The following is a 26719-nucleotide window of genomic DNA, read 5'->3' as shown; positions in this document are numbered from 1 at the left end:
GTTCAAGCTCTTGATGCGAGTACGATGGACTGACGATGGACAGACGAACTAGCAAGGGTGCTGGGCAACTATTAACCATTATGCCAAGCGTCTAGACACACTCACCCGGTGCCAAGCAATTAGTCAATTAATTTTACACGCTGGCTGTGCCGTTCGGACCATTCGGAGTTGACAAATCGAGAGTACGGTGTTTCTGGTTTTTGTTCTTGGCGAGATTATGATTCCGAAGAGTCGAAGTATGAGCAGGGATGCCAGATGTGCAGACTCTTCGGTCAAGATGTAGCACTGTGCTTCTTACATTGTATTGCTGAAGGGTATTTTGAATGATGAACAATTGAAAAAAGATGTGCATCAAATGTTCAAATGTTGATCTTAAAAAAAAAACTGACAAAGAAAAGATGTAAGAGGAAAAACAAGATAGAAAAGAAAAAATTAAGGAAAAAGGATGAAGAAATAGAAAGAAGGAAAAGAAGAATATAAGGACAAGAGTAAAAATAAGTTTAATGTAGAAATCGAAAAACATTTGAAAAATATCTGGCATCCCCGTGTATAACTACCAGGTAATAACAGCAAATTTAAAATCAATTTAGATTCGAACTACCTCCGCTCGGACTGCTGCTGGACCGCAGTTGCACGTACCCGTGCCGACGAGGGGAATCAATATCTATATCTGACAAAAAATATGCACCGGCCTGCGGCAATCTGGCAGCAATTTAGATAAATCAACCGCGCCAATAATGTGTCTGCGAGACTACTGCAAAACGGTGGCGGCGGGCGGCGCGCGCGCGTTATTGCACTATCGAACTGTTCGAACAAGCAGATATGAGTTGTACCACTACTGACTTCCAGTTGTGAGTAGAAGGTACCTAGTAGCAATAAATGGATGGTTGTAAATCTAGTGGAAATACTTTTGCCATATCTTTTGTTCAAATCCTATATGTACGTGAGTACGCGAAAGGTTGCCTTCAATGCGACCGGCTGAGTGGCGGTGCGCTACGCTTTATTTCGCTGGCTGCTGGACGCTAGTTAAGATAGCGATCATTTTTACGGTAGTTAGGGAACAATAAAATTTCAATTATCCCAGCTGCTACGGCTTGTCAGTTGATTGAGCAGTAGCCGAGGGAGTTCAAGTGTCGTAATTGACGTAAATTTTGGGATTGGGCAGCCGGAGGCGACGTGGAGTTGGAAGGTTCAATGAGGTATGTTTGAACCAGTTCTTTTCTTGTGTGACTCGTTTGATTAAAGTCTGAGCTTAACAAATAAAAATAGAAAACAATTGGCGGCGGTAGTAGGTGTAGTAGAGAAGTTAGCCTCTATGCAAGAAATGGGTTAGCCAGGTCTCCTTTAAGAAGGGTGGAGACAGGAGGGGGTAGCAGCGCACATAGTGAAAACGTTGGGAACCCCGTTTCATCTCTGCCTAGCTTATCGGGAGCGATCATGGACGGCACGTGGTTGATGAGAGCCATGAATAAGAATAGAGATGAGCTCTCTTCAATAGAGGGGGCTGTGCATGACTCCATCATTGACTTTGCGTCCTCGAAGTCGATGAGACTTTGTAAGTCAATGATGGCGGCCAAGTAAGATCATGATAAACTAATGGGAATAGCGGCAGCAGCAGAACCCGTGAAACTGAAGGTGCCGAAGTTAATCCAGACAGAGGCCTTTGCGTTTGTTTGAGGGTAGCCCTAAGAGTACGCCGGACGCGAAGCTATCGCAGAAGCGTGTAAGGCAGATGGAGGCCTTCGCTTTCGCAGTAAGCCCAAAAGATGTGGCGAATGCGACTACTTTTGGTCAGTGATGGAAAACAGTGAGGAATGCAGCTGAGTAGACACAAACGCAAAGCTATCCTACTCGTGAACAACAGAAGCCAGAATATATTCACACTTCCTTCACTCGCGAGCTAACGAAGCTGGTCGCACTCGTGATTGATTCGTGAATCAGCTCTGAACATTTTTCAATTTTGTGAAAAAACGAATTTACACGGCCGACAGATTAACTTTTCAGGAACAATAAAGCACAAAACACTACTATCTGATGCATAATTACTTGTTTTGCTATTAAAATCGCACTAAAATGCAATTCCCGCATCTCCACTTGTTCTTCGCGAATAAAAATTCATGAGTGTTTTTGTTTTGGTTTTGCTTCATACTCGTGAAGCAAGCGGGTGCGAATAAACTCACACACGGCTTACTCTCGGCACCGTGAGTAAGCCGCTTGTTGCTTTTACACTCGTGAGTTGATTCACGATGAAAGTGTTTCCATCTCTGCTTTTGGTAAGCACTTGCAGAAGCGGGTGAGGCAGCCGTCTGGTGTGGAACTGTCTGGCAGTGCCCGCAAGGCTAGGTGGATACTAACCCCGAAGGTCAGCAGTAATGCCGGCAAGTCGGACCTCAGCCTTGCGTCCCGGAAAGCTGGGAAGGGTGGGTCTGAAAAGGCTGGTCCGTTCCGAGTGGAAGGGAACATAGGGTTGCGACCGTTGTTGGGCTCTCAGCAACCACAGAGTATGGCAAACCAAAGGGAGGGCCCTTTCTGGACGAAAGGAAGCAGAAAAAACCAAGAAGGCATAGGAGAGCAGATGCTAAGCGCGTGAAAGGCGACGTGCTCGTCATCAAGACCGAACAGTCTAAGTACTCGGACGTCTTGAGGACGATGCAAAGCGACGGCAAGCTCGTGGATCTGGGAGCCGAAGTGCGCAGTGACATTCTCGTACGGGTGAAATGATCCTAGAGCGACAAGGATCACAAGGGAGCCGCCTACAAAAGTCTGGCGGAAGTGGTCCTTGGCGAAGGGGTCGAGGTGAGGGCTCTTTCAGCAGAGGCGTCTCTGAAGGTGAAGATCCTAGACGAAGATCTAGAACCTAGATGGGCTCTTCTGCTTCAAGCTCGTCACAGCACTGCGGCAACAGTGCGAGGTGCAGGTGGCCACCGCAACCGTTCGGCTATGAAAGGGGCCGGCACGGACAAGGGTAGCCTTAGAACAACTACCCGCGGCGGACGTAAACACGTCCGTTAAAGTAGGAAGGATTAAGGTACGCTGGTGCGTATGTCATCTGACGTTCCATGAGCCACCGGAGGTTTGCTTCAGGTGTCTGGAACCAGGACATAAGTCATGGGACTGCAGCGCCGAAGGCCACTAGGCACAAGGCTGCACGAGCCCACCCACTTGTCTGATCTGTACCGGAACAACAGGTATCCAACTGGTGGTCCTTCAAGAAAGCCGCAGAGAACAAATCACAGTGCAGGTAACGCAGCTTAACCTGAACCACTGTGACGCAACTCAGCAACTGCTTTGTCAAGCGGTTTCTAAGTGGGGGATGGATATCGCGATCATAGCGGACCCATACCAAGTTGCCACCCGCCGGCAACGACAAGGGTCCAGAAACATGGCGGCGATATGGACGACGGATAAATACCTCGTCCAGGAGTTGGTGTCATAGGTAGTGAGGGCTTCGTGGTCGCCAAAGTAAACGGGGTCTTCTTCTGTAGCTATTATACGCCTCCGCAGTGGTCGATCGAGCAGTTCACGCAGATGCTGGACTGTATGATGACCAGGGGCGTACAATTTCGTTTCAATAATACACTTTCATGCAACATTTGAATGAGTCACTTCAAGTGTTTCATACATTTTTCTAATGACTCGGTCGTTAAAAAAACTTTTCCACTCATCGTAGCACTCGGTAGTCTCCCACCCGGTCACATTGCTTGTGCTTCACCCGTCAGAGCATTAGTGTCTCACAGGTGCGCGCTAGTCTCTCAATGGTTACGGGCACCGGTTAATTGGATTTAAGTGGTCGAATTTGTTATCCTCTTTCATAAAACATAATTATCATTCTATTGGCGTGCACCACTTTTTAAAAATGTGGTTTAAATAGTGTTTTTAGCATGTTGAAGTATTTCAATGACTCATAAATGAAACGAAAATCCAAGTGTATCATCCCATGTTTCATACACACTTGTTTCTGTAGCAGCAACGAACGAGTGTGTTGCTGGGTGAGAGATGAAGCATCACAGCAGTCCGTTCGCATGGGAAACGATTTGCTACAGTCGTCGTACGTCATGTTTTCCTTTCGAAATTGCACGACCCTGAATGACTGTGCTAACATGACGAAGGCCAGTGGTAATAGCGGGTGAATTCAATGCCTCTGGGCCGTGGAATGGGGAAGTCGTTTCACGAACCACCGGGATTAGATCCTGCTAGAGGCTTCTATCGGTAGCAAGAGTACCTTTAGTCGGAACGATGCGGAGTCGATTATTGACGTTACTTTGTGGAGTCCCAGCCTAACAAGTAGTTCAAACTGGAGAGTAGACGATACAGGGAAACGTTCCCTGGCGGTTCGCTACAGTATCAACTACAACGACAGCAGCCAGCGGGTAGAGGAAGAGGCGGCTAGGCCAAGGCCAAGCCCTCGCAGATGGAAGAAATCATACTTTGACGAAGGGGTATTTAGGGAGGCGCTCCACTGTGAGCGAAACCTACTTGGTTTAGACGGCGACGAGCTGATAGCGGTGCTTTCGCGTGCGTGCGATGTAACCATGCCTAGGCGAGTCCACCCTAGAAATGAATGACCACCGGCTTACTGGTGGACTCAAGCGATCGCGGATCTGCGTCGCGTCTGCCTAAAGGCCAGGCGGCGGATGCAGCTAGCACGATCTGAGGAAGAGCGAAACGAACGACGAGTAGTACTCGCCGCTGCAAAAGCCGCGCTGAAGACCGAGGTAAGACAAGCAAAAACGTCTGCTTCGAGAGTGCCCATGCGAATCCGTGGAGTGATGCCTTCAGGATCGTGATGGCCAAGGCGAGAGGTGCAACGGCTCCTATAAAGCAATATCTTCTGGTTTTAATTCTGGGCATCCTCAAAAAGCTTCTTCTTGGATTCGTCAAGAAGCTCTTTTACGATTTCCTATTTTGAGAATTCTCTAGCAGTTCCTTCTGGAAATTTCTTCTGTGGTTTTTAAAGGAGCTATTTCTGAGATTCCTCAAGGAATTTCATGAAGTCGTTCTTCGATTCCTCCAGGGCTCCTTTACGGATACTCTAAAACTTCTAAAGATTGCTTATGAGTTACTTCTGGGATTTATCCAAGAATTTCTTCAAAGATTCCTTTTTCTGGGATTTTCTTCTGACTTTTTCTGCGTCATGATCTTAGTGCTTAGCCTCTTTTCGTAGGACAGCCGGGGACTGGGGCTGGCGACGAGGAGAGGGTCACCGATGTGGAACATGCGGGGATAGCAAAGTCCCTTAGCGTAGGTCAGGCCCCAGGTCCAGACGGAGTTCCGAACCTGGTTTTAAAAGAAGCTATTGCAGAGGCTCTCGAGATGTTCAGGACTATTATGCAGGAATGCTTGGACGAGGGAGTTTTCCCAGAAGTATGGAAGAGGCGAAGCCTGGTTCTACTGCCAAAGGCGGGGAAACCACCTGTAGACCCGTCGGAATACAGACCAATGTGCTTGATCAACACGGCGGAGAAGGTGCTTGGAAAGATCATCCTTCACAGAATGTTGAGACACATCGAGGGTGGAAATGGCCTTTCGAGTAGCCAGTACGGCTTCCGGAAGGGAAGATCGACCGTGGACGCTATCGTAGGTTACAAAAACCGTCGCGATAGCGCTCCAGCGTAAGAGGAGGGAGATTCGCTACTATGTTGTAGTGGATATGGATATAAGGAACGTGTTCAACAGTGCCAATTGGGCGGCTATTTTCAATGCGCTCTTGCGTCTGGCAATACCCGGGTACTTGTACAAAATTCTCGGAAGTTAGTTCCAGAATCAAGTACTATTTAAGAAAATGTTTTTACCTCAGGAGTCCAACAAGGTTCCAGGTTGCTTCGGAAGTCGGAGCAGCAAGCGGTGATCAGTGTAGGCGTTTGCACTATCACTTCGAAGCGCTCCGTCAAACACTTGGGGTAATGATCGACAATAAGCTTGCTTACCTTAGGTAGCCACGTTGATCATGCCTGCAAGAGAGCCTCCATAGCTATAGTGGGGTCTCCAGTTAGCCTAGTGGTTAAGGCTAAGGATCGCCATTCCGGAGACGGCGGGTTCGATTCCCGTTCCGGTCGGGAAAACATTCTAGACTCCCTGGGCATAGTGTATCATTGTACTTGCCTCACAATATACAAATTCATGCAATGTCAGGCAAAGCAAGCCCTTCAATTAATGACTGTGGAAGTGCTCAAAGAACACTAAGTTGAAGTGAGGCAGGCCAAGTCCCAGTAAGGACGTCGAACCATAGAAGAAGAAGATGCTATAGTGGCACTGTCCCGAATGATGTCCAAAAGCTCTGCGGTGTATGCCAGCTAGTGTCGCCTCGTTCATAATAAGGTATGGCGACTCGGCTTGGGGTGCGGCGCTACGTACCGAAAGTTAGCGTGGTAAGCTGGAAAGTACTTACAGGCTGATGTGCCTGAGGGGTGCGAGCACTGGTATGGTGCCTAACGGTATCTTTATCAGGGAAGACATAGAGTGCTTCGAAATGCGCGGCACAAGAAGCATCCGCAGGACTGTCAGAACGGGAAAGTAATAATTCCACCTGACACAGGTCCTTTCAGGCCATGGTTGTGTCCGACAGTATCTACACCGTTTTAGTCATGCGGTTTCTCCCGAATGTCCGGTTTGTGCCGGTTTAGAGAAAATGGTGGAACATGTTTTGATTGTGTGCCCGAGTTTTCGCACAATGTGCGACCGCATGCTTGGACACAACTCCGGATAGTCTTTTCCAGAGGATGTGTAGGGATTAGTTTGGCTGGAACGCCGTGTCAACAGCTATCACCCGTCGTGGGTGACCCACATCGTCTTGGAGCTATAGAGGAGGTGACGTGAGGACTCGGATAATGGCAAGTGCAGACGCTATAGAGGTGGTCGAAGGGTTCGGAGCCGGCTACGTAGATCATACCGGTGCCCTGCGGTCAAAATCAACCCTTACAGCGATTAAGTGGCCGCGGGGGAACATCCATGTACATCCGTGTACTGGCTGATAAGAAAGGTCAAATCGCTGTGCACGCGGTATCAGTTCTTGATACTTGCTGTGTAGTTGGAAGAAGGTGTGGTGTCGACTCTGCCTGTCTTCCGAGGATAAAGGGAGTGGTAAGGACCACTTGGAAAACTCTGAAGCAATGCCTTCTTGATGGTTCCGGTAAGACGAAGAGTTTGGCGACCTTGGGAATATTATTTGGTGGGTCGAGGATAGATTAGTCCTAACATTCACTTTTGTTGTAGAAGACGGTCGAAGAACAAAAGGTCGAATGCAAATGAAATGTTGTAGAGAAAAGGTCGAAGAACAAAAGGTCGAATGCATGAAAATTTTACAAGTCCGAATTGCCAGCTGGTGTGCTTCGCTTATCCCCCAAATGTGTGAAGTTTGATCTCTGGACTTTCCAGTTTTTCGATGGTTTTATACAGAATTCGCAATGAGAATGGGCAGTCTTACCATGATTATGCATAATTGTTTTCTTATACATGCCGTTTTTGAAGATGAATGCATTGTAGAAGACAATTAGAGTCACACCTCAAAGAGACGTGATTTTCCAAAAATAACAGAGACTTCTGAACTCCCTACTTGATATCGAGTAAAACATTAATCTTCTTTTTAATCTCTAATCCAACATTCCCCAACAAATCCGATGGAACCCCAATGAATCCAAGTGGCACACACACGTGTCGTGACAATCGCTTCCAGCAGAAACATAACAAATTCGACTCCAGATAACAATAAATATGGATTGAATAATGGCATTCGATTTACCCCGAACCCCGGGGACCTGGTTCCGTTGTTGCTTGGTGTTGCCGCCAACAGATAGGTTCCCCCGTCTTACTTACCTTTGCTGCCGTTAAGGTCCAGGGTGCTGTGTGCGGCCAGATCCTGGTGGAGGTACAAAATGTGCACCACGGCTATCTTAATTGAATTTCCAATGCTGGCATCGGCGTAAATGCTGGAAACCTGTCGATGGAGAACCGGAGAAAAATGAGAATTATTAGCGCGGGTCCTAAATCGGTGTCGGCTGAAATAATGAACAAGTGTTGGAATCTATTGGTGGAGGCGGTGGGCTGGGAAGCATACGTGTCTGTGTGTCAAAGAGCTACGTCTCGGCTGGTGTCTCGAAGCGGAACGCAACCCAGGCCGGGCTGAGATTTATGGTAGCATCGATCGACAGATTCCGATACGAGGTGGACGGCCGGTTAGTAGTAGCACCATAACCGTTACCAACGGTTGGAGAATGCCGTGTGGGGTTTGGCGAGGCACTGTGGACCAGTAAGTCAATATTTTCCGAAAGGTTTTTCAGTTATTTTTTTTGCAGGCACTCATATAGAAACAAATTTGTGAAAAAATAGTTTTGATAGTTGGGTACAAGAAATAAATATAGAAGGATTCTTTGAAGAACTGTTGTAAGGATTTTGGAAACAGTTCATAGAAGATTTAATAGAAAAAAAATTGAAGGTCAATAGTTTGAAGTTTTCTAAAAATTCTTCGAGTAAATCCCGAGAGGAACTTCAAAGGAACTTGATTTCGGGATCACTGTGCACCACCACCATCTGCAATCGCGCACTCTTTTTCCGCTGCGAGGGAGATGAATTATGACGCGCTACCGCCTCCTCATACACAGATTCTGCAGCCTCTATGTGAGCCTAAGTATATGGGATTGCAGCACCTCGCCACTTCGAGTTCGAGTGAGTGAATGAATGGCTGCTAGGTAGGTAGCCCATCATCCGCCGGCCAAGTAGCGCTCCTTCAATTGGATCAAGATAATTTTTACACGCTCAAGTGAGCGATTAATCAGTATACGAACGAACGAGATGGACCTTTACTGCTGGATCAAGTGCTACTCCTGCTAAAGTGGTTCAACCCTTCTCGCGGGGATGGTTGGTCCGCTGGTACAACACAGATCGAGCCCACGGGAGGGTAATAATTGCGTGAATAATTGAATTTTTCTGTTTTGTTTCTGTTGATGGCGGCGGCGGCGGTGCTGCAGCGCGATTTGTTGCTGTTCCTCGTGTTGCAGTTGTAACGTTTTTTTTTCGTAGCCGTAGGAGGATTACCTTTAGCACGAGTGGCTCACTAAAGTGGTGTTGCTAAACAAATTCATTTACATGAAAATTGATTGATTGTAATCGGATGCCGGAGGCAAGGAAGGAACGCTTGGCGTTGGCAGTTTCTATGGGGAGCAGGCGGAATGAGCCGCTACACGAATGGAACCCGTTCGTAAAGATGCTGGTTTTGTTGGACATGTGAAGGTGGTTGACGAATCAGCTGATCTTTTTTTTCGTCGTGCGTTGGAGCAGAACCAAGCGAGAGGGAACGATTGATTAATGGCTTAGGTGGGTTAATTTATTAACTTGACACATATTCCGCAGCTCCATTGATGAATGACAACTGTTACGTAACGGTTCAAACGAGATTGGAACTGCATCTTGCCGCGGTACGACGACATTGTCGGCATCGGAGCGTTGTTGGACGCCCTCTTGTGCTAGGCGCAGAGTGAATGGAAGTTTTTATTCTTCATAGTAGAATAATAGTTTACATATTATTTATTTCTAATTAAAAAACAATTTAGTTTTTTGAGAAGGACACTTGCAAGACTAAAGTTGACATAGCACAACAGATGAATAAACTATGCCATTACACTGCAAAATGAAGATGTAAATTGGAAGTGAATTTAGCTTAAAAGTAGAGCTTCGGGTAATGTTAATCATCTCAAATCAAAACTGTGCCATATTGGACTCCGACTGTTACGCTTTTCCTCTAACTTTTCCTACTATTTCGACTATTTGGGTTCGTCGCCTATTGTCTTTTGTATCGTTCAAGTCTCCAGCGATTTTTCCATGGCACGGCGAGTCGCCCACAGGATAACCACATTCCGAGACAGTAAATTTAGTCCATATTATAACAATAAGAAAAAAAGGGCCATAATGCCTCGTCTTATGCTATGTTCACACTGCAAACTGAATAACATGTTATTCAAATTATCACCAAGAAAAACGTCATCAAGCCAATATCATCTCACTATCTTGAAGGTGTTATTCATGGTGATACTTTGAATAATATGTTATTCAGTTTCCAGTCTGAACATAGCATAAACAAACGTGGTCTGGTTAGATAACTGATATTAAGTTGATTTTCGTGGCAGTTTTGCTTTGGAGAATATTGTTTCCTAGAATTGTCCAATAAAATAAACAATATAGAAAAGAGTTACCAAATAGGTGCTGGGATTGGGAAATAGTAGGAGACAAAACGCCTTTTCGGGGTTAGGTAAATTGCTTGCTGGCATTTTCCGATTTGGCTTATAATGAAATACTGTGGATTTCATCTAACCCTTCACTCTGAGTCGGTGTTATACAGAGTGTCTTTTATACCTGGAAATATCTGAATATCCGGGAATCCTCCGGAATTTCTTCTGCAATTTTTCAGGCATTGCTCTCATAGTCCATCGTGGTATACCTCCTGCGTTTTGCCCAAAGACACTTTCGTGGGATTACTGCCTCGTTTATTTAGAGATCAAGAGTTTCTCTAAGAATATATCGCAGATGTTGTGGCGGAGTTTCTCCAAGAATTTCTCTACGGATTCCTCTTGCTCTTGAAGTTTTTCCGGAATCAGGTTTTCCTATTGGAACTTCTCCAGATTTCCTTTCAGAATTGCTACAGGAGTTATTCCTGGGATTCTACTACAGCTCCTCGTAGGATTTCTCAAGAAGTTTTCACGTTTTTTTTTTGCAGCAGTTTCTCCCGGGATTTCTCTTAGAGTTTTTCCTGTATTTTTTTCGAGAAATATTTGTGTGCTTTCTTCTAGAGTTTTCCATAATTTTTAGGTGTTTCAGTAGGGTTACCTGAAGGTTCTTGCGGGATTTCTTTCGAGTTTCACCAGAGATTTCTCTCGAAGTTTCTTACGGTACTTTTATAAGAATATTGCTTCCGGCGTGCGTTCTAGGATGTCATTCAGGGTTTTCCTGATTTTAACCTCGACTTTCTCCTAAGATTTTTTCAGAGTGCAGTGATTTGCAGGGATTAATGCAGGAGCTATTGCTGATATTGCTCATGAAGTTCTTCTCGCGATTTTTTTCTAGAGATTTTTCCAAGCTTTTCCTCGTAGTTGGTTACCGGATTTCTTTCAGTGATCCACTTGAGATTTTTAAACATCTTTTCGTGTTCAGTGTTCTTCCCGGAATCCCTACCAGAAATTGTTCCGAGATGCTGGTTGCTTTTTTCGGGATTTCTTTACCAGTTTCTTCAGCAGTTCTTGCTTCTATTTTCCGAGTGATGTCTGGCGAGACGGGGTCTCCAGTAAGCCTAGTGGTTAAGGCTATGGATCGCTTTATACACACAATGCTAGGCTTATAAAAACTAATAGAAAATAAAGTTATTCTAAACCATATGCTTTATTTAATCAGTATTATGTGGCCCTTAAATACATGTATTTAAGGATTATTTACAGATGTGAAAAAAAATCATATTTCCTAAATTTGTATTTTGTATGAGCACTTATTGGACACGGTGTATAATAACTCTTATAATATACCATTAGGGTAATTATCTTATGGCATGTAGGATTTCATATCAATCAAAAAAACCCTATATTTAACGTTTTTGCATTTTTTTCTTACTGATAGCAAAAACAGTTATCAACTTGCTATCACTGATAGCAGGAATATTTTTCAACTTGCTGTTACGGGAACATTTTTCTGCTTTCATTTTTGATGTTTTAACCGTTAAAACGACCAAAACGACAACAGGCTGAGTTATCATAATTTGCAATATCACAACATCAAAATTTGTTTTCAATTTGCTGTCAGACTTTGCTCGGGTACCCAGTCGCTATATGCATGCGCTTAAAACTTTCGATAATTATTACCAAGTAAACACGAAAATTCTACAAGTAGCTGAATCACTCGCGCTTGCTGACATGTGCCGAGGTAATAACGTAAATCTTCTCAAGAGCGAGCGTGAGGTGGTCGAGAGGTGGCGGCAGCATTACGGTGAGCACCTTATTGGCGATATTGCAAGCACCAAAGTTAGCATGGTAAAAAATCTAGGAGTACGTGCGCAGGACGAAAGACTTCCGGCTCCTAACCTCCAAGAGATTGAGGAGGAGGTGGATAGTTGAAAAACAACAAAGCCGCTGGAGCAGATCAACTACCAAGCAAACTTCTAAAGTACCGTAAACTGGGGTGTAGTTGATCAGTGGGGTGAACATGATCACTCAATTATCCACGGATATCGACTTTCAAGGAAGTTACCATTCCATTTTAATGTTACGTCATTGGATTGTGAATGATTAAAATAGAATTATTGCTTCCTTGAAAGCCGATATCCGCGGATAATTGAGTGATCATGTTCACCCCACTGATCAAGTACACCCCAGTTTACGGTACGATGGAGAAGCACTGGTGAGAGCACTACAGTGGGCCATTACCAAGACTTGGGAGGAGGAAGTATTACCGGAGAAATGGATGGCCGTCTATCACCGATTGCAAGAGAGTTCGTGGGGCAATATCAGGCTGGATTAATGGGTGAACGCTCTACAACGGACTAGATGTTCGCCATCCGCCAGGTGTTGCAGAAATGCCGCGAATACAGCGTGCCTACACATCACTTGTTTATCGATTTTAAATAAGCGTATGATACAATCCGTCGAGACCAGCTATTGCAGATTATGCACGAATACGGATTCCCGGATAAACTGATACGATTGAGCAAGGTGACGAAGACGATGGGTCAAATAATGTGCGTAGTTCGAAAATCAGGGACACTCTCGAGTCCCTTCGAATCTCGCAGAGGGTTACGACAAGATGATGGTCTTTCGGGATTGCTGTTTAACACAACTTTAATGGGTGTAATAAGGAGAGCAGGGATAAACACGAGTGGAACGATTTTCACGAAGTCCGTTCAGCTGCTTGGTTTCGCTGATTATGGCAAATTTAAGACGATGATGGCGGAAACGTACATCCGACTAAAGAGTGAAGCCAGGCGAATCGGATTAGTCATTAATGTGTCGAAGACAAAGTACATGATGGCAAAGGGCTCCAGGGAGGAATCACCGCGCCCGTCACCCCGAATTCATATCGACGGTGATGAAATCGAAGCGGTTGAAGAATTCGTGTACTTGGGCTCACTGGTGACTGCCGACAACGACACCAGCAGAGAAATTCAGAGGCGCATTGTGGCAGGAAATCGTTCTTACTTTGGACTCCGCAGAACTCAACGATCGAATAAAGTTCGCCGTAACACGAAGTTAACCATCTACAAAACGCTGATTAGACCGGTCGTCCTCTATGGGCACGAAACATGGACCCCACGTGCAAAGGACCAACGCGCCCTTTGAGATTTTTCGAACGGAAGGTGTTGCGTACCGTCTACGGCGGAGTGCAGATGGAAGACGAGACTTGGAGAAGGCGAATGAACCACGAGCTGCATCAGCTGCTGAGAGAACCAACCATCGCCCATACCGCGAGAATCGGGAGGCTACGGTGGGCGGGTCACGTCATCAGGATGTCGGATAGCAACCCGACTAAAATGGTTCTCGAGAGTCATCCGACCGGTACAAGAAGACGTGAAGCGCAGCGAGCTAGGTGGGTCGATCAAGTGAAGGAAGATCTGCGGACCCTACGCAGTGTGCGGAACTGGAGACAAACAGCCATGGACCGAGTGGAATGGAGACGGCTACTATGTACAGCAGAGGCCACCCCGGCCTTAGCCTGATCGGTAAGGTAAGTAAGTACCCACACCAACACTGATAGCTTTCAATTCAGTTGATCAAAATTTATTCAAGAAAGTTTCTGTCCGTATGGCGTAGCAGGGGGAGAGTCTCTAGTTTTGCTTCGAACCATATATTGGATATGGGAAAATATGCTACAAGGGATGTATCGTATCCAAAATCGGCCAAAACATGATAATTAATTTATAGGTGCTCGGTGTTCCCTAGTTCCTTACAAAATTTCATCATTATCCTTAATATAGCCCAAAAAAACCAACTGCCAAGCAAATCAAATTGGTCATGATTGTACAAAATGCACCGATTTTTTTTAAAATTTGGCACAGTCAATTTTTTTTTATCATTTTTACCGATCCGTTGCAAAGCTACAGTCGTATTTCTGTGTCTCGATTATTGCGGATACAGGCTTCATTTTGGGCCACTCTAGTATGTAACAGGCATGGAAATGGATATTCTAGCGTCATCTTCATTAATAGGTCTCGAATGGCCTGTCGTTATCGCTACTCAATTACGCCTATACTCCGCGTGCCCTAAACCCAACGATCGTAATCACCTCCACCAATCATACACATATCAAATTAACACTTACGATCGACATCAACGTCAGCACGTACGACTTGAGCGTATCTTTGTGGTACTCCTGCATCTTCTTGTCCACCGCCACCAGCACCTCGATGGTGTACTCGTTGTTTGCAATGTGCGCCGTGCTTCTTCGGCTCCTGCGGCCGTGGCCGTGTCCATCGTCACCGATCGGGCTTCCGTCTGGCAGTTCAATGCTTTCCAGATGCTTGTCGTGCTCTGCAAATGAAAGAGATGAGAATGGAAAAATGAAACGTTGAATCGTTGAATAGCCTCGTTTTGTGTGCTCGAGTGAGGGTCTCTTGAGAACTAATCTATCCGGCGGAGAAAACCACCAATCAAACAAACGATCGACACCTTAAGAGCCAAGACCCGTTCCGAGCGAGCGTCCTTCGCCCTTGCCCCGGCCGACCTCACCCTGATGGAAAGAGAGATCACCGTTGTGGAACCGAATCGAATCGTGTATCGGATCGGAAGGTGTCATTGAACATCAGTGGTGTGTGCCCCCCATCATAATCCCCTCATTGCTCATTCACAAGAAAAGGGCCACAAACTTGTTTTCATTCACAACAGACAGACAACAACGGACAAGAATAACAGCGGCGGCGCACAGTGGGATCATTCTGAAAAACCCGATTTAATCCACCTATGGTGCACAGAACCCTTCTTACACTTATTAAAATTATTGTTGTATTATTTGTATTTAACTTATTTGTTTTGTGGAATTGACCTAGAACTTTATTGTGGATTTGGCATCTAGTGGATTGGTTTCCAAAATAGCATCATGGACTATGGACTAAACTACCAGAAATGCCAGACACTTCCTAGAGTCTTGTATGGAATGTTTAAAAAATAGATATGTAAGCTATGTAAGCTGGAATTTTGTATCTTTTATTAACTGCTAAAAGATCTTGAATCGATTGACAAATGGGTAAGAAAAACAGCGAGATACACTTTGTCTAAATCAGTCAATTAAATTAGCTCCGAAGTACTTGGTTTCATGGTTATGGTGTAAAAACGACAAAAATGATATATCTACTAAGTTAATCAGTTTTGGCATTAGCTAGTTATTTTGGCTGTCTGGTTCTTCAAAGCTTTCATTTAACATATTGTTAGTTTCCATAAAATTCCTGTGTATTTGTAATTTGTTATTTATAATTTTGTTGAAAACAATAACCTGCTAGTATACACTTTGAATGAGGTCAGCATCATTTATTGAAAAATTATTTCCCATAGACTGGTCAAAAACAAATGCACGATAACAAGTGAATATAATAAAAAAATAATTTATTGAAATACTCTTCGTAAGATATCTCAGTAATCAAATGTCGAACCGAAATAAAATTTCAGGGCTTTATACAAGCATATTGTAGCTATCATTTGGTGCTTAGAGAACCCAAATCGGTTGACAGGTGGCTGAGATATTTATTATGGTACCCTTACCCTTGGTCAAACATCTCTCAAAAAGTTAACCTGTATTACTCCCAAGAACTCTTTGAAAGATATCTCGGTAACCAAATGTCCAATCGAAATAAAATTTCTGGGCGATCTACTAGGATGCTGTAGCTTTCATTTGGTGCCAAGAAAACCCAAATCGATTGACAAACGGTCGAAATATTTATTATGATACACTTGGTCAAAAATCTTAAAAAGTTTAGAAGTATGACTCATAAGTACTCTTCGAGAGATATCTCGGTAACCAAACGTCCAATCGAAAAAAAATTCAATAGCGATCTACTAGGATGTAGTAGCTTTCATATGCTTCCAAGAGAACTCAAATCGGTTGACAGACGGCTGAGAAACATGCGTGACTTTTTTTTGTAACGCACATACACACACACACATACACACATACACACACACACACACACATACAGACATTTGCTCAGTTCGTCGAGCTGAGTTCATTGGTATATGAGACTCGGCCCTCCGGGCCTCGGATCGAAAGTCGGTTTTTCGAGCGATATTTATACCCTTCTTATGGGTGTAAGAAGGGTAATAAGAAGGGTAAAAAGGCTTTTCCTACATACATTCCGTGATATTTTTGCTACTGTTTATTAAGCTCAAATATTACAAAGAGATAGTAGCTTTTATGTATTTGTTGCAATTGCATTTTCATGCAGAGCTCCTTGAGAAACCAAATATGATCATAAAAAGTCTGTTGACAAACGTCTGAGAAATGTATTATGATACATTTTATCAAAAATCTCTCAAAAGCGTAAATTTCATTACTCCTTAGTACTCGTGGAAAGATATCTCGGAAACAAAATATCCAAACGGCATGAAATTTAATAGCATACTACTTGGATGCTGTAGCTTTCATTTGATGCTGAGAGAACTCAAATCGATTGCACACGGCTGATTCATTTATTATGAAGCATTTTGTCAAAGACCTCTTAAAAAGTTAAGTTGTATTACTCCAAAGTACTCCCCGAAAGATATCTCGGTTACAAAATGTCCAATCGGAATGAAATTCAAAAGCGTTCTTCTAGGGTGCAGTAGCTTTCGTTTCGGGCCTTAAGAACCCGAATCGGTTGATAGACGGCTGAGAAATTTATGGTGATACACTTTGTCAAAAATATCTAAAATAATTAAGTTGTACTACTCCCTAGCACTCTTTGAAAGATATCTCGGTAACCGAACGTCCAATCAAAAAAAAAAAAAAATCAATAGCGTTCTACTAGGATGTAGTAGCTTTCGTTTGGGGCCTTAAGAACCCAAATCGGTTGATAGACGGCTGAGAAATTTATGGTGATACACTTTGTCAAAAATATCTTTTTTTTTTTTTTCCTTCTAAACCATAGGGGGATAAATCTGCTCATCAGACACTCTAACAGGAAGGTTAGGGTAGTGTGGGGATGAGGCCGTCTTCTACAATGCCGGTAGAAGCCAGGACTACTCTCTCCTCGACCCACTAAAACACATTCCTATGGTCGCCAAACCCTACGTCTCTCCGGAACCACCAAGAAGGTATTGCTTCAGAGAGAACCAAAATAAATGTAGTTCAAAATAAATGACACTAACAGTTGAAATAGTCTACATTTATTTAACTTGTTTTTTTTTATTCAGAAGTACTACTTGGATGAGCTAAAAATAATATCGAAAGGTTGTATGAGATTTGTGAATATTTTCTTTGAAAATTACTGCTAAAATAGCTTCAGATATTAAAGTGCCTTATCAGACCCGATTGTTAAGTCAATTTTGGTCTATTCTGGACATAATGAACCAGAGAAATTTTGACAGCACGGCTGCCAAAAAGTGCCTACTTAAAAAACATTCAATAGTGAGTTTTTAACTCATCTAAAAATTTAAAAAACGATATTTTTTATCGGGTATTCAATGTAAAGTCAACCACAGTGTTAGACATGTAGACTATTTCAACAAGAATACTATTTGGATTAACAAATAATAATGTCGAAAAATTTTCGTGAGTTTTCAGTTTGTATTAATTGATTTGTATGAAATTTGTGAATATTTGCATTAAAAAATGCCTATTGAAATAGCATCAGAAATCAAAGTGCCTTATCAGACCCGATTGTTAAGTCACTTTTGGTCTATTCTGGACATGATACAGCATTGAAATTTTGATAGCACGGCTGCCAAAAAGTGCCTATTCAAAAAATATTCAATAGTGAAAATAGTGAAAAAAATTCAAAAAAATCGGTTTACTGGAGCAATTTTCAATTTTACAGAGTTGGTGTCTTCGGCAAGATAGTGTATTTCAGTAGTATCTACAAACTTGTAGAACATATCACTTTGAAATTTTACGATATAATCATGGAAAAGTTCAAAAAACTGATTTTGAGGTTGTTTTTTAAACTTTCATATTTTCTCCCAAAAAAATGAAGTCCCAACTATATGGTGTCTTCAGCAAAGTTACTTGAAATTACTTGCTCTACAACTTTGCTGAAGACATCTACCCTCTAAAAAATTATTTTGAAAAAATATTTTTTTGCTCGGGTTCACCCTACAGTTTTACCATACAGTGAATATGCATAAAAATAGAGACGATATTTCTGAACACATCTTTCAAAGACACCTATATGCTAAAATGTCATCTAACGGCTCTTAGAGGTTTTGATCGTCTTTTTTCAGAATGATCCCACTGTGCGGCGGCAGCGGACACAAATGCGCACCATACAACGACGAACGGAACGCGCGGCACGAGTACGGGAGAAAACATTCCGATAATTGTTGAAGGAGCCTGTCCCCGCGCCGTGCCGTCTCCCGCGTTAAACGCGAGTCACTCCGAAGCAAAACTCGAATGTTAGGGTGGTCCGGAAAAAGATGGAAGGCCGCTTTCTCCTAGAGTCTTAGTGCCGGGGTAATCTATCTAGTCTATCTAGTCACTATATAGTGACTTTTTCTTAAGCGTTCTAAGAACAAGGTCTTAAAGCAGAATCAGACGGTGTCCCAGTGGCTACGTTGCGCTAAGAAGAAAGAGGATAAAAGGAAAAAGAAGTAGAAAATAAATAAAAGAGAGTAAATGGAGCAAAAAAACAAGAAAAATAATAAGAAAAATTGAAAACGGAGAAAGTAGAAAAAGAACTAGAAGAATATGAAGAAAAAAAATGACAAAAATAATTAAACATAGAAGAGAAGAATAAGCAATATGAAAAGTTGAAGAAGAAGATGGGAAATAAGAAGACAAATAAGAGAAGTAATAAAATAAGTAGATTGAAAACAACAAAAATAATGAAGAAACGAAGAAAAAGTATAATAAGAGAAAGAAACGGAAGAAGAATCAAACAAAGAAATATGTAAAAGAATAAGAAGAGGAAGATTATTAAAAATTGATCCGGATTAAATCGGGACACCCTAACCCTCACACGTTCACATCACTTCACTCTTCACGTGCAGAGAGAGAAGGCCCAGATGCGGGATGCTGCGGTCGGCGCGCGGTTGTCCCCGTGCGACGCGACGTGCAACTCGTAAAAATTAAAATATTATGCTAATCAAATTAACGATTTTTAATGTTCCACTCCCTCTTTTGCTTCGTTGTCGACTTAGAGTCGACGTCAAAGTTGTTGTCGTCGTCGTCGTCGCCGCCGTTGGAAAAACGCTAGTTAGCATAAATAGCAGACACTTGGTCTAGCTTCGTCACCTCGTGCTCAGCTAAGCTTCTCTCGTCTCGTCGTCAGCCAGATCACTTATGAGCCAAATCAACCTGTTTGTGCGGTGGAACGGGTGGTGTTCGTCATCGCCGCCATGCGAGGCTTATTGGTGGAGTTGACCGTGATTGATGTCTCTAAGCCAGTCGGCGCAGGTTATGCGGGGCTTTAGACGGTTTTTAGTCATTGGTTTTTGGAATTGGATAGGAATCTGAACGATGTCGTTTATGATAGTAGCGTTGAGTTGGACTTTAATAGTAAATATACAGTTGCGAGTTTTTCACGCACTTTTTGCAATTTAAACATGCACTATTTAATTGGCACGGCAAAGGCTGGGTATGTCGCGCAATTCAGATCCCACTGAGATCCATTAGCCTCTGTCCAGCAACTCCTATCCCTACCTCCGCGTGGCATCACCGGCTGGGCTGCGAGCATCCTTAAGGAAGATCGGGTAACCAACCCCGGTAAGAACTCATGCAATCCTGAGCGTTTGTTCTCCAGGAGGAGTGGCTCACAACAGCGCCAGCGTCTGATCGCCATGTTAGGGGTGGCTGGTTGACGTCCGAGTGCCAGGGAAAGACATTAAGCTCAACTGTGCACTATGGTTCTCCGGAAGGTAGGGAGTTGGTGTCCTTCCCTACGAGCCAGTTGCATAAAAAATATTGTAATGGAAACGACAATGTCAACGACCGCAGCGAACAAAAGGGCTTCATAATCAACCATGTACGGTACTGGCTACCGCCACTGTTCAACCTGGAGCGACTGAAGCAACAGAATGTTGCTTCAGCATAGGGGATACTTTGGTAATATGAATCCCGAAAGAATTCCCGAAAGAATCTTGGTTGGAATCCTTAAAAAAATCCTAGGAAACTCTGAAGGAATCTTGTATTAACTCCCTGAAAGAATTTCAAATGAAGTCCCTTAAGTATCGTGGAGGAATCCTTGAACAAATCCCGGGAGTGACCTCTAAAAGAATCTTGGAGGAATGCCTGAAGGACTCCCAGGAGAAATCCCTGAAAGAGTTCATGAAGAATTGGAGGAATCTCAAGAGAAATTCATGTAAGAATCCCAGAAGAAATCTCTGAAGAAATGGCGGAAAGAGCCCTGAAAAATTCCCAGGAGAAATCTCTGAAACAATCCAGGAGGAATTCCAAAACAAATAACAAAAATGCATCTAGAGAGGAATACCAGTAAAATATTCGAAATGGGTCCTGCGAGAAATTCTTCAATTATTATTATTATTTATTTATGACACTTTACTATAGCAGGCATTCGTGTCGGGGTAAGCTAACTTTACAGTGTTATATTCCTTAGAAGATTAGATTTCACTATATAGACCTATTTGTTTTACAAATTTGAGTAGATCTGCTTTCTTTTCTGGGTTGTGTTGTAGAATATCTGCAGTTGTTCCGTTGATTCCACAGGTTATTCGTTCTTGGCTGAGTATGTGAGGAACTGTTATTTGTATTCCGCATCACTTGCATATCGGAGGTGCGATTGAGTACGTACACTCCCGTTCAAAAGTTTGGGGTCACCCCCTCAAAAACATGTCATTTTTTTAGGCCCATATCTCCGCCAATTTGCGTCCGATTTCAAAACCCTAGGTTTCATTCAAAAGATAATAAGTCAAAGAAACTTTGAACATGATTTAAAAGAAACTTTTTCTAAAAATTTTGTATGTAAACTTAACCCAAAGTTGCCAAATTTTCTAAAAAATGAATATAAACTTACGGCAGTGTCGCTGGAAGTTGGGTCGACCAAATTTTAAGATGAGAGCGGTAATATGACCCATTTTTTATTGGCTTTCAACTGCTTTTTACAGAACTTAGCTAAAAAATCTAGAAAAAAAGTTATTAAGTAAATTAATCCTTGATGTCATCGACCAAAAGTTTGGGGTCACCCCTCAATATGATGTATCGGCCAAAAGTTTGGGGTCACTTTTGTAAAACATGGAAAAGTGATTTGGTGATATCTTCGTCATCTATAGTTCAATTTTAATTATTTTTGGCTCATTTCAAAGATAATTAACTAAATTTACGTTTGATGTCTTCAACTTAACGTATTTAACGATTTTTGTATATAAAAATATTATGTAAAGTTAGTACATTTTACCACGCTTCAAAAAATGAGGCAACTTTACGTTAAGTTTTAGTATGTAAATCTCAACAAGTATGTTTGGTTCAATGTCTATGCAGTAAGTATCATTCATTTTGTTTCAAATAAGCCAAGAAGAATTAAAATTGAATGAAATATAACAAAGATATCAACAAATCACTTTTCCATGTTTTACGATAGTGAGCCCAAACTTTTGGCCAATACAGCATTTTGAGGGATGACCCCAAACTTTTGGTCGATGACATCAAGGATTAATTTACTTAATAACTTTTTTTCTAGATTTTTTAGCTTAGTTCTGTAAAAAGCAGTTGAAAGCTAATAAAAAATGGGTCATATTACCGCTCTCATTACACTGCCGTAAGTTTATATTCATTTTTTAGAAAATTTGGCAACTTTGGGTTAAGTTTACAAACAATTTTTTTAGAAAAAGTTTCTTTTAAATCATGTTCAAAGTTTCTTTGACTTATTACCTTTTGAATGAAACCTGGAGTTTTGAAATCGGATGCAAATTGGCGGAGATATGGGCCTAAAAAAATGACATGTTTTTAAGGGGGTGACCCCAAACTTTTGAAAGGGAGTGTACGAGTGGGTCAGTCTAGTGCGACCTATCCTGAGTCTTGTCAGTATCTGCTGATCCGCGGTATTCGTACAGTCAGGATACTTTCTGGGGATCTGCTTGATTTTTCTTAAGTTTCCGTGACTGCGAAACCATTCTGCTTCCCACGTAGACCAAATTCGTGATTTGATGGTCCGTACAACGTCCTGCCCTGGTAATGGAATATTGAGTTGGATTTGGTGTCTCCCATTTTTGGCGAGTTTGTCCGCATGTTCATTACCGGCAATGCCGATGTGACCAGCAATCCAGCTGAAGGTAATGTTACGCTTTACGACCAAATTCTCGATCGATTGGATCCATGGGTGTTTGGATCGGCCTCTTTGTAGAGCATCTAGGCAACTGGCTGAATCAGTAAATATAATCGTCGCTTGTTGATTATCTACTGCAAGAACAGCTGTTTCTAGGGCAAATGCCTCTGCAGAAAAAATACTGCATGTTTTTGGTAGGTAAAAACTGAGATTACCTTCGGGAGTAACCACTCCAGCACCACAAAAGTCCTTATTCTTTGAGCCGTCGGTATAGATTTGTGGGTGGTATTTGTATTTGGTGTGAACGAATTCTTGGAATGATGGTATCACGACGCTCTTTTCAGTACCTGCTTTGAGAGAGTACTTGAGGTGGTTATCGATGTGCGGCGCTTTTGCAAACCACTCCCTCTCAGTGGCCCTCGGAAAGGTGCATATTTGTGGTAACACAAGTCCTGACGTTTCCTGTAGAAGTTGTTTTACTCTCCTTGCTATCGGGTAATCTGTTTTCTTGGGATCCTTTTCTATTAACCGTATCGTTGGATTACAGCTGAGCGGAATGGTAGGCCTCAGTTACTATTGAGAATATCGGACTAGTAGCGAATGCACCGGAAGCTCGTCGAATGACCTCATTGTAGGTAGGACTAAGTGTTTGTTCCATGGTCTCAAGGTTGGTACTTGTTTGTGAGTCCAATTCCGAAGAACAGTTTCGAGATGACTACTGCAGATTAATAGTCTTTTTCGGCTGCTCTCGGCTGCAGACTAATAATAGGCTTTCTCGGCTGCTTGTTTTCAATCGGCGACCTAGAATCCTAAGAATTCGGATTCTATTCAAGCAGTTTTTTTTAACATTCGTAAAAAGTTTGAATGAAGTTCATTTTTGAGCCCACAATCACTCTCAATATTTTCATTTTTCGCACTCGAGGAATCGGAGTATCATCTATTCTAATCGCTCTGCCACGTTTTCGGTGCTTTACGTGACATACGTGAAGCAGCTTCGATTTTGTGGATTCTATGAAGAATCTAACGCTAGATGACTAATCCGTAGCAGCAGAGACGGCTTGCCGCAGGATTTTGCGAGTTGTTCTATAGTTTAATTTTACTGAAAATCGGTTGCATGGCTACCAGGAACAGCGTAACAGAGAGGATTGATCCTTGTAGTATCCCGTTCTCTGCGCTCTCCTGCGGCTCGACAAACATCCGTTGGCGGCTACATGGAAATATCTGTCAGATAGCTGCGTAAGATGTTTATCATTCGACCAGAGATCTTCCACTTTAGCAGCGTACGAATGATGCCAGGTCTCCACTTTGTATCGAACGCTTTTGCAATGTCGAGAGAAACTATTTCTACGTGGTCGTCGTTTTCAAGTTGTAGGATGGATTCCAGGCTGGCTAGATGACTGTCTATCTACACCTTTGCCTGCTCTGAATGCGTGTTGGCGTGGATCTAGTTTCCCTATAGTCTCCATTTCGGTAATGAGACGGCGGTTTACCATCCTTTCGAACACTTTGCTAAGGCAACTCAGGAGCGTCGTTTTGACGCTGATGGGAAGGCGCTGCAGCATTATGTAGCTTATATTATCGGCTCCCGTTGAAGAGCCTCCTTTGCGATTGAGGGCCCACATTAGTTCTTCCAGAGAGAAGTCGATGTTGTATCGTCTGTACAGATTTGATCGCTGAGGTTTCGACGGAGTACATATGTCTTTCTTGTACAGCTTTTGAAACTTTTCGGATTTGTTGGCGTTCGAAGATTTCTTTTCGTATTCATCTGCCAGTGCTTCTGATATTGGTTGTCCGTCGTTAGTAATTCCAGTCGGCAAAATCAGCATGATTGTAGTACTTCTTCGTTTTCCTTGAAGTCTGTTGATTTTCTCCCACACATGCCCGGTTGGGCTGCTTGGGTTAATGCTTTAGACGAATTTTTCCCACGACTTCATCTTAGCTTCTTGTATTGTGCTCCTACGTGCTGACCGTGCTCCCTGAAATTGTTTCAACGTCCTTGTTTTATGTGGATCCTCTGCATGCAGTCGTCGAAGTGCTCGTAGGCGTCTTAATTTCACATCGTCGTTCCACCATATTACCGACTTAGGTCCGTCTTTTCCAGATGTTCTTGGTATGCTCATTTCCGCTGCAGCAATAACCTTGTCTGAGAACTCTTCAGCCGACAAACGTTGTTCCGGGCACAAGCTGGAGCTTGTGAATTCTTCGTAAAGCGTCCAACTAGCTTTGTCGTAGATCCAGTTGGCTCGTTTTCGCGGTTCATCCGAAGTGCTGGATATACAGACTAATATAGGTAGGTGGTCGCTATCCGAACAATCTGGTAGCGTATGCCAGGTGAATTTTGAGGCCACCGGTGTTGAGCAGATGGATATATCGAGAGCCTGGGAGTTTCCAGTGACAGGATCAATTCGGGTATGGGACCCGTCGTTGAGCATTAACATATCGTTTTGCACGACAAACTCATGTATTTGGTCTCCCATTTTCTTCGCTTCAGAAGCAGACGAACTTATTCTACTACCCCATGATGTATGGTGCGCGTTTAGGTCACCTAGAAGGAGTGCAGGCTTAGAGAGCTCTTGCATTAGTTCACCGAAAAGTCTTAAAAGCTTCCTTATCTTTAGGCGGGAGGTAGATTGAAGCAACTGTTATTTCTAAGGGAAAGTATACTCGTATTGCGACTGTTCGAATGTTGCTTTTCAGCGGAAGTTGTTGGTAGGGGGTTTCGTGTTTAACCGAAGTCCGGCACCTTGTCGACCGTGGGTTGAGCACTGGCAAAGTAACAGCTGGTACTTGAATCCGAGAAGATTATCAGACGATCAATGGTTGGCTAGATTGGTCTCCTGGAGGCATATGACCTTCGGCTGGTACTTTGAGATAGCAGCTGAAGCTCACTGTGGAGCGAACGTAGGCCACATATGTTCCATTGCATTGCGAACGTCCGTGGGCATGTTGGTGTTTTTGTTGTAATGCTTGATGATGATTCTGAAGGTCTCCGTTGTGTCGTCGAAACGTTGCTGAAGACTCGATGCATCTCGACTGGATTCCAGGAGGAATTATGGAATGCAAGGTGCTCGTGGGGGGTGGTGATACTCGTATACGCATGTTTTAAGTCGGAGCCTGTCAGGGTAGAATTGCTAGGGGAGTTTGACTGGGTTTGGCTTGGAATAAAAGATGAGATACTTGCGGGGAGAGGGTGTTGCACACGCCGACTGCCGCCAGAGGCTCTTCGGATAGTTCCTATACATCCCTGGTTAGGGTCGACGGGTGAGGCCTCGCGCTTGACGAATCGTGTGTTGCTCTGCAGGACGATGATATACATTTCAGCTGTCTATAGTAGTCGAATGGTTCAGAGTTTGATAGTAGGGGAGACTGAGGAGACTTGATCCCTGGGGAGACTTGTTCCCCCCATATTTTCTCGGAATCAAAAACAGTTTTCTTCTAGCATATTTTTTCCAAAACGACATCTGGACAGACGACAATGTTTTGGCTACAATTGAATTTAATTGTGTATTGCATTATTTTTTAATGGCTGATGATTTGTTTTCAGTCTTTCAGAAATCTTTTAGGCGATTCCGAAAAATCTCAATAACTTTGTAAAAATTGAACCAAATCGTGTCAAAATTTCGCAGTACATAGTATAAATAAAGTACTATCAAACGTATTTGTCCAAATAAGGCTGTTATATAAATATTCCAATTAATGTAGCTTAGTGTATACAACAGTGACATGGGGAGACTTGATCCCTCGAGGATTACACACACATTATAGGGGAGACTGAGGAGACTTGATCCCTGGGGAGACTTGTTCCCCCCATATTTGCTCGGAATCAAAAACATTTTTCTTCTAGCATAATTTTTCCAAAACTACTCCTGGACAAACGACTATGTTTTGGCCACAAGTGATTTCGATTGTACATTGCATTATTTTTTAACGGCTGATGGTTTGTTTTCAGTTCTTCAGAAATCTTTAAGGCGATTCCGAAAAATCTCAATAACTTTGTGAAAATTGAACCAAATCGTGTCAAAATTTCACAGCACATAGTTTGAATAAAATACTTTCAAACTTATTTATCCAAATAAGGCTGTTGTTAACATATTTTAATTAATTCAGCTTAGTATACACAACAGTGACATGGGGAGACTTGATCCCTCGAGGATTACACACACATTATACATGTGAAAAATAAAATTCTGCTCGGAAGCCTCTATTTACTTGGAATTCTAGTCTATTCAACGATAAAATGTGTCAGATAATTATAACTTTAGTACAAACCAAGAAAATGGGGATCAAGTCTCCCCATTTTGAAAATACAGCATATCCTTAAAAATTTGAGGAAATCTTACAATTTCAAACACT

The 26719-nt window shown here is 42.8% G+C and overlaps 1 protein-coding gene across 6 annotated transcripts in view; it reads right to left on the bottom strand.

The window, feature by feature from the left end:
• LOC109622416 (A disintegrin and metalloproteinase with thrombospondin motifs 9) overlaps positions 1-26719 on the bottom strand; it is a 692060-nt gene that overhangs the window by 56639 nt on the left and 608702 nt on the right. For all 6 annotated transcript variants that reach the window (XM_029871581.2, XM_029871589.2, XM_029871593.2 and 3 more), the window contains exons 7-8: positions 14287-14495; positions 7813-7933 (exon numbers count right to left, since the gene is read on the bottom strand). In XM_029871581.2, the coding sequence (XP_029727441.2) occupies positions 7813-7933; positions 14287-14495 (330 nt within the window). The remainder of the gene's footprint in view (positions 1-7812; positions 7934-14286; positions 14496-26719) is intronic.

The sequence above is a fragment of the Aedes albopictus genome, chromosome 3 (genome assembly GCF_035046485.1).
Source record: "Aedes albopictus strain Foshan chromosome 3, AalbF5, whole genome shotgun sequence".
In the NCBI taxonomy this organism is placed as follows: domain Eukaryota; kingdom Metazoa; phylum Arthropoda; class Insecta; order Diptera; family Culicidae; genus Aedes; species Aedes albopictus.
The sequence above is the reverse complement of the archived record's forward strand: the minus strand, read 5'-3'. Positions and strand labels throughout refer to the sequence as shown.